The sequence below is a fragment of the Pteropus alecto genome, unplaced genomic scaffold (assembly GCF_000325575.1).
Source record: "Pteropus alecto unplaced genomic scaffold, ASM32557v1 scaffold101, whole genome shotgun sequence".
Lineage (NCBI taxonomy): Eukaryota > Metazoa > Chordata > Mammalia > Chiroptera > Pteropodidae > Pteropus > Pteropus alecto.
In genome coordinates, this window is record NW_006432945.1 from 15,670,708 (window position 1) to 15,678,965 (window position 8,258).

Sequence of the window (8,258 nt, forward strand, 5' to 3'; positions counted from 1 at the left end):
CTGGGGGCACCGAGGCAGCAAAATGTCTTCCCCCCGGGCAGTAGGAAATAATGACATCTGGATCTGGCTTGTTCAGTGGGAATTAAGAAGTGGGGAGAGGGATGCAAAATGGTGCAGCCACTTTGGAAGACAGTTTGGCAGTTTCTTACTGAAAATTGACTGCAGACACACCAGGTTTGGGGATGACATGCTTTAGGAATATAGTTATAGTAGCTTAAAAAAAAAGGCACAGCTGGGATTGAGTGGGTTGGGACCGGTAACTCAGCATTGCATATCTCCTCTGTCACTTTGGTCTAAAGCTAGAGGACTGGACCAGATAACGTTTTAGGTCTTTCTTCTTTATTTTCTAAAATTCTATGTTATGAAATTTTATTTTATTTTTTATTAATTTGTATATTGACTGTTTTCCCTCGATAGGATGTAAGCTTCTTGAGAGTAGGAGCAATTTCTATCTAATTCGCTGTCGAATCCCCATGGCTTAGAATAGACCTTAGGAACTAGTAAGAACTCAATCACTGTTGGTGAAAAGCGTGAAATCTCTTTGTTCCTTCCTGTTATTCTGTGGTATTTGTCCTCCTCTCTCTCATTTAAGATAATACCCTCTAGATCCATCCACATCGTCACAAAGGGCAAGATCGCATCCTTTCTTATGGCGGAATAATGTTCCATTGTGTATGTATTCCATACCTTCTTTATCTGTTCATCTATTGATGGACACTTAGGGTGCTTCCATATCTTGGCTATTCTGAACAATGCTGCGGTGAGCATAGTGGGGCAGATATCTTTTTAAATTACTGGTTTTGTTTTCTTTGGATACATATCGAGATGAAATTGCTGGGCCATATGGTAGTTCTATTTTTAACTTTTGAGGAACCTCTGTACTATTTTCTGTAATGGATGCACCAGTTTGCAATCCCATGTACAATGCACGAGGGTGCCCATCTCTCCACATCCTCACCAACACTTGTTATTTTTTGCCATTTTGATAACAGCCAATCTGACAAATATGAGGTGGTATCTCACTGTGGTTTTGACTTGCATTTCCCTGACAATTAGTGATGTTGAGCATCTTTTCACACGTCTGTTGGCCATCTGTATGTCCTCTTTGGGAAAATGTCTATCCAGGTAGTGATCGAGTACCTCGGAGTTTTTGAGCTCAAATGCACTACCCTCCTCTCCCTAAATTGTGTGACGATCTACCCAATGCGTCTGAGACTCAGATTCCTTTAGAATATCAGGCCTTTTCAGAATCCTTAAAATGTGCATAAGGTCCACTACACTTGTTGCTATTTCTGTTTTTTATTTTTTTTCGAGGACGGTCTTATGATTTGTTTTGGCTTTTGCTTTGTTTGGTAGAAATCTAGGTACAACAGTTTCCTGTTGCTGCTTTAACAAATTAGCACGTATTTAGTGGCTTAAACAACACGGAGACATTATCATACGGTTCTAGAGGTCAGACGTCCACAGTGGGGTTCACTGGGCTGAGATCAGGTGTTGACAGGAGCTGAGGCTCACGCTCAAGATCTACGGGAGTTGCACGTTTTGCCTGTTTTAGCTTCTAGAGTCGCATTCCTTGGCTCACGGCCCCTCCCTCCATCTTCAAAGCCGGCATCATAACATCTTCAAAACTCTTTTTCTTCTCCGACGTCCTACCTCCCTCTTAGAAAGACCTTTGTGATTACATTGGTCTCAGCTAGATAATCCAGAATAATCTCCCCAGCTCCAGGTTCTTAATTTAATCATATCCGTAAAGTTCCTTTTGCCATATAAGGTGACATAGTCACAGATCGAGGGGTTAGGAATTGGGTATCTTTGAGGGGGTTATATTATTCAGTCTACCACACTAGGCACCCTCCTGGTTTAGAAGGTGGGAAAGGAAATTTGCCCTGATCTTGAGAAGTGAAACCTGAGACATCAGGGTAATATGAAATAATATGGTTTAAGGCAGCAGTTCGCAACCTTTCTGGCCCCAGGGACCGGTGCTCCTATGAGAATCTGATATCTGATGCTCTGAGGAGGAGCTGAGGCGGTGATGCTGGCGCTGGGGAGCGGCTGCAGATACAGGTGAAGCTTCGTCCACTCGCCCGCCGCTCACCTCCTGCTGTGTGGCCTCGTTCCTAATAGGCTACGGACTGGTACCGGTCTGTGGCCCAGGGGTTGGGGACCCCTGGATTAAGGGATAAATTAAAAATCATCTATTCTTTCATTATTTTTAATAGTACTACTTATAAATACTTAAACATTTTTATTAAAGCATGAAGGCAATATATCTTGTTAGAATGTCATCTATTCGGCAAGGGTTCATTGAGCCTATATTAGGTGCCAGGCACTGTGAAGTTCCAGGGTACAGAACCAAGTGTAAGTTACATTTGCTTTCCAGAAAGTTCAATTTCGTGGGGCAGAAAGAGAAGGAAATGGGTAATTTCATTAGTCCGATAAATGCAATGAAAGGTACACAGAGCGTTAAGGAACATCACAGGAGCCACACCCACCCCCTTGATCCAAGGAGCCTGGAGAGAACATCTCAGACATACTCATCGGGGCTCAGCCAGAGCAGAACCACCGGGGGTTTGACCGTCAGCCGTCGTGGGAGCAGCTAAGTGGTACCTGTAAGGCTGCTGTCTTCACATCTGATGCTGGAGCTTGAAGTCCACAGGGCAGGTCATTGGGACGGGGAGGGAGGGTGGGATTCAAGTGGGAGACCGAGGACCAGGTGGAACCCGCTCGCCGGGACCGTGTCAGTCTCCTGCTGCCTCCAGTGTGGACGGCGTCGAAGACGTGGGGGTGAAGGGGAGAAGCCGGCATCCTTTGTCAACAGAACTGGTTCCACCTGTCTCAGGAGTCGGAGAAGCCAGTGGAGGAGCCGAGGGAAGGCGGCGTGACTGCTGTCGCGCACCAGTGAGGGAGCCCGCAGAGAAGCGAGGACGCGCGTGAACTCCCAGCTGACACGTTACGAACCCACGACACCCACGAGGACCGAGGGCCGGCGGCTCCCACCTGACCTCTCGTGGCGTCCCCAGGCGGAAGTGGGTTGTCCGAAGGCGGCATGCAGGGCAGGGAGGAGGGTACAGTGAGCCTGGAGCCTGAAGTCGAGCGAGGTCACCGGACGTCAGCATTTACCTGTCGGCTTTCTTGCTCACCCGGGCAGAGCGTCCGGCTGGATCCTGATGGCAGTGGGGGACCAGCACCTACGAGGGGCTGTCTGGTTGTCATTTCACAGCGTGCTGTTGCCCTCGGGTCTCCAGCCACCGCTCCCCCTCCCACTTCGTGCCCCCCGTGCCTCTACCTAGAATACGTGTCCCTGCCCCTTCCCTCTTCCCCCGCAGGCTCCATTCATCTCAGGAGGATGGAAGTAACCGAACCGCGTGTCCCTACTGTGACCTTCTTGAGGATGAGAACCTTGTCTATGTTCCCAGAATGTCCTCACCGCCTGGCACAGGGTCTGGCACTGAGAAGGCGCTCCGTAGACGATTACCGATTGAGTCAAGTTCCAAGAGCTTCTCATCACTCTGTTTATATGATTTGTCAATTTTATTTGAAAGAAATTTGAAAGAATGGGTGTGACGAAGGAGGAAAGGCTTCTGGTCACTGTCACACCTAGAGAGGCCACGGATTTCTACATTGGGAGGCAACGAGGAAGGGACAGGAAAGGGGCTTCTGTCATCCTTCAGGAGGGCATCTACGAGCAGACCCTCCTCCGAACCGTGCTCCGAGGCACCGGCGCACGTCTCAGTCTTGCAGGTAGTCCTCGTAATTCTCATACGTGAGGCCTTCCTTGTCATTCTTGATTTCTTTAGTGCCCGTAGGGCTGCCTGTCAGGTTGCTGGGCCAGTTATAATTATAAAGAGGCTTCACTTTTGGGATATAGATGAAGCGAAACAGTTTTTGGAAACTTTGTTTCATATTGGTGGGGGTCAGATTTCGGGCTACTCTCCTAAAGAGCATTTGGGTTATTTCTGCCAACTTCCTGATCACAGGGTCTTCATCCCGGACCACCCGTTCAATAGCTGTAATGGCAGAAGGGCCCTTAGTTCAAGGCATCAATCTAGAGGCAGAGACGCTGTAACAAACAGCCCCACCACCCCTCAGAGCCCTGCTGTGTCCCCTCCTCCTCCACCCCTCGATTGTCATTACTGCGACTACCAGCCTCCAGGGAGTTTTATTCAGACATCATTAAAACAAAAAAATGGAAATATTCACTGAGCATTTATGGAGCGGCTATCGTGTGCTGAGCGTTCTGCTAGGCAGCAGACATGTGTGTTCATGAAGAGGTTCAATATTGCTCATAATAATGAGAAAAGTCAGACTGAGTCTAAATGTTCAACAGTAGAGAAATACCGAACAGTTAAGACTATCCCAACATGAAATAGCGCACACGAGTTAACACGATGATACAGAGTCATATTTCTCACGAAGATGTTTATGATGGAGGAATAAGTAAAAAAGGTTATAAAATGGTTATGATAGTTTTAAAAATAACTACATAGTAACTTATACTCTTTAAAATTCTTTGATTACATATATATACACATATACATACACACACACACATCCCCGCAACATGCCAGATACTGGGTTTGTGGGAAATTATTTCTTTTTTTCTTCAGCGGAATTAGGGAAGAAAAAGAGAGAGATTTATTAAAAAGAGAGAGAGGAGAAGGAGCTAGAGTGGGACAGAAAAAAGACAAAGATTCTGAGAGACACAGAGGGGAATGATAATGCTGAGCATTTAGCAGGCAGTCAGTAAATACGTGTGGAATGAACGCGTGAATAAATGAACGAACGAAAAAGGAGAGAAGATAGTGATGTGTCAGGGTGGGTTCATCAAGAACCAGTCCGGTGGGGGACACAGATAATGGGGGGCTGTGCATGTGTGGGGGCGAGTGCGTGGGACATCTCTGTACCTTCCACTTAATTGTGCTGTAAATCTAAAACTGTTCTAGAAAATAAAGCCCTTTATTTAAAAAAAAAAAAAGAAGAAAGGCGGCCACCTTGTGTTCGGCCTTGCCTGTTTGTAATTCTGACCCCTGTGGGGAAATAGAGGCTGAGAGAGAGATGCCGAACATCCAGACATTTTGATAGGATAAAACAGTATCTTTCTTTAATTCCTTCTGGTGCAGGTATACATTGTATCTCCTAAAATGTCAATCCTCGGAGGGAAGGGATTTCGTTTTGTTTTCTGTGGTATCCCCGGTGGCTAGAATAGTGCTGCTGTTGCACAGCAGATGCAATGATTTCGTTTAAAATTCAAAGACAAAGATTCTGAGAGACACAGAGGGAGAATGATTTCGTTTTGTTTTCTGTGGTATCCCCAGTGGCTAGAATAGTGCTGCTGTTGCACAGCAGATGCTGGAAAAACTTTTGTGGAATAAATGAGTGAATGAGTCCTCAACTGCCTAATGGACTCTAGGATGAAAAGTCTGAGAGAGAGAGGGAGAGAGAGAGGAGGAGGAGGAGGAGGAGGAGAGAAAGAGAGAGGGAGGAAGGGAAGGAGGAAGGAAAGGAGGGAGAGAGAATAGAGAGGGAAAAAAAGATGCCCCTTAACCCATTTTTCCATTGATTCTCCCCACTAACTACCACCCAGTTCCCACCCATTATAGAACTCATGTGAATAGAATCACAAATAGTGAGTTTATTTAGACCTCTGCATAAAAATTTCATTATAACTTCAACACTTACCTTCAAGCATGACGTCAATTTCATCTTTGAGCAGTAAATGGCCACCCAGTGCTGCCAAGTAGCCTGTGCACAAAGTAAAACCCCAAAATACATTATGAAAAAAAGACATTTCTCTGGCATAACATGGCTACCTTCATTGCTTTCTTCAAAGCAAAACATCTCTAGATTCTCCTTGAGTCCTCTTTTAGTGCTCTCAAATACTTATTAATAAAACTTTTTTTTTTGAAACGTACGTGCGTGTGTAAATGAATGTGCCATGTCGTAAATGCATAGCTGGATGAATAGCCACAAGGAAAACATGTCTGGCTGCCACCCACATCACTAAACAGAGCCGTAGCGGCATCCCAGAAGCCTCTCTCATGCCCTTTCCCAACCTGCTCTTCACGCTCCATTCTTTGGTGTCTGTCTTCTTCTGCCCAACATTACCTGAGATTCATCTGTGTTCTTCAACGGAGTAGTAATCCACTCATCTCCACTGCTGCCTGGCAGAGGTCGGCCAGCAAAGTGTTCCTAAAACGCAGCCCCACGCTCGGGCTCAGTTGTGTACGTAGCACGTCCGGACGCTTTCGCCCACAGCAGCAGAGTGGAGTAGTTGCGACACAGACCGTATGGTACTCAAAGTGTCAAAAATGCACTGTGGAGCCTTTTCCAGAAAGAGTTTGCCGACCCCTGCTATGTGACAGTCCCTCCCAGTGACGCAGCATCGTTCATCCGTTCCGCCGAGGGTGGACCATGTGTCGTTTCTGATTTGGGACTAGGTGATGTCACATGGGCATTCTCGTGCATGGATTTCGGTGTGCGCTAGTGGGAACCGATGTCGGGTGGATAACTAGCAGTAGACTTACTGGCTGATGGATATGCTCATGTTCACCTTCAGTTAACAGTATGAAGTGGTTGTGCCAGGTTTTAGCCCCTAGCAGTGACGGAACATGCCCATCGCTCTGCATTCTCTCCACCCTTAATATTTTTAGCCTGTTCGGGTTTGGTGGTAGCATCACATCGTGATTTTAATTCGCTTTTTTGTGATGATTCATAGAGTTTTGTATATTTTTTGGCCATATGGATATTTCTTTTGAGGAATGCCTGTTCAGTTAAGTCTCTGTCCCATTTTTATAATTGAGTTATCTTTTTCTTATTTGTTTGTATGCATTTTTCACTCTGGATACTAATCTTTTTCAGTGTTTACATGCCTTACAAATAACTTCTCCTTTCCCACGGCTAAATTTTTTCATTTGTGTATATTTTTTTGATGAACAGAAGTCTTTAATTTTAATGTAGTCCAACTTATCATCTTTTTATTCTCCTACATTTACTTCTGGAAGTTTTATTGTTTTACCTTTCACACTTTTGGATTATAGATCCAACTGGAACTATGTGGCATACAGTATAGGTCAAGATATTTTTTCTCTGCCCATGTAATTAAGCCAGCACCATTAAGAGAAAAAACTCTCCTACTGCTTTGCAGGCTTCACCGTATATGTGTGGATCTGTTTCTAGGCTTTTTATTCTGTTTCACAGGTCTGTTTTGCTTTGCTTGAGTAACAGACTATCTAAAATTCTGTAACTTTATAATAAATCGTTATATCTGATGAGACTAGTAGCCCACATTTTTTCTTCAGGAGTTATCTCGGCTTTTTTTTTTTTTTTTCTCTTCCATATACATTTAGAATCAACTTATCAAGATCTATGAAATTAGCTGTTGGTATTTTTATTTTCAGTTTTATAAAGCTTGTTGATCTGTCTTTCGCAACAGGTGTTCAGTGGGGACTCTTGATGAGATAATTTGTGAGTTACACTGTCACGATTATTACTGAATATTAAGCATACCCATTGAAGGCATTAATGGGCGTTGACTGCTGTACCAACCTGGACGCACACTGGCAAGGGAGCATGGGAGGTGCAGACCGTAGAGGTCAGCCTTTGAGGCCTGGAGGAAAGCAAAAAATCGGGGAGAACAGATCGGCAAATGGAAACCTTACAGTTAAGTAAATACTGCTTGTCCTTTTGCAATAGTTTATCCATTCATTCTTTAGTTGGCTGAATCTCATACTTGAATGACTTCTTGAGTTCTCGTGTTTTTGAAAAATTTTTCCTGTTGTCTTCATAGTTGGTTATGATTTTGCTGACTATGACATTCTTCAGCCACAATTTTTTTTCCACTTAGGATTTTGTAGGCTTTATTCTACTATATTTTAGAGTTGAATACTGGAGTTGAGAAATCTAACGCCAGATTTATTTATTTTTTAACTTTTTTTTTTTTGCCTAAATGCTCAGCCAATTCTTTAACTCTGAAGTTCCATAACTTTATTAGGAAATATCGTAATGTTGCATTCTGTATAAAATATTTCTTGAAAAATTATTTACCATCTCAGTATCTTTAATCAGGTCTTTTTTATTAAATTATATCTTCGAATGCTTTTTCTGTTCTCCTCGTTTATTTCTTTTCTTCATTGATGCATATTTACATTTCTTTCATTAACCTTTGTATCTACCATTGCTCCTTAATTTTTCAAGCTGTTTCTTGCTGGTTTTCATTTCATTTTGCTAACATTTCTCAGCCCTGTATTCCTTGTCCCTTA

At 43.9% G+C, this 8,258-nt stretch overlaps 1 protein-coding gene across 1 annotated transcript in view; it reads right to left on the reverse strand.

Moving 5' to 3' along the window:
- Nucleotides 1-3,729: 3,729 nt before the first annotated feature.
- Nucleotides 3,730-8,258, reverse strand: part of MROH9 (maestro heat like repeat family member 9) — a 33,594-nt gene continuing 29,065 nt past the window's right edge. Inside the window, exons 20-21 of the mRNA XM_015586142.1 lie at nt 5,680-5,742; nt 3,730-4,007 (exon numbers count right to left, since the gene is read on the reverse strand). Coding sequence (XP_015441628.1) covers nt 3,730-4,007; nt 5,680-5,742 — 341 coding nt within the window. The remainder of the gene's footprint in view (nt 4,008-5,679; nt 5,743-8,258) is intronic.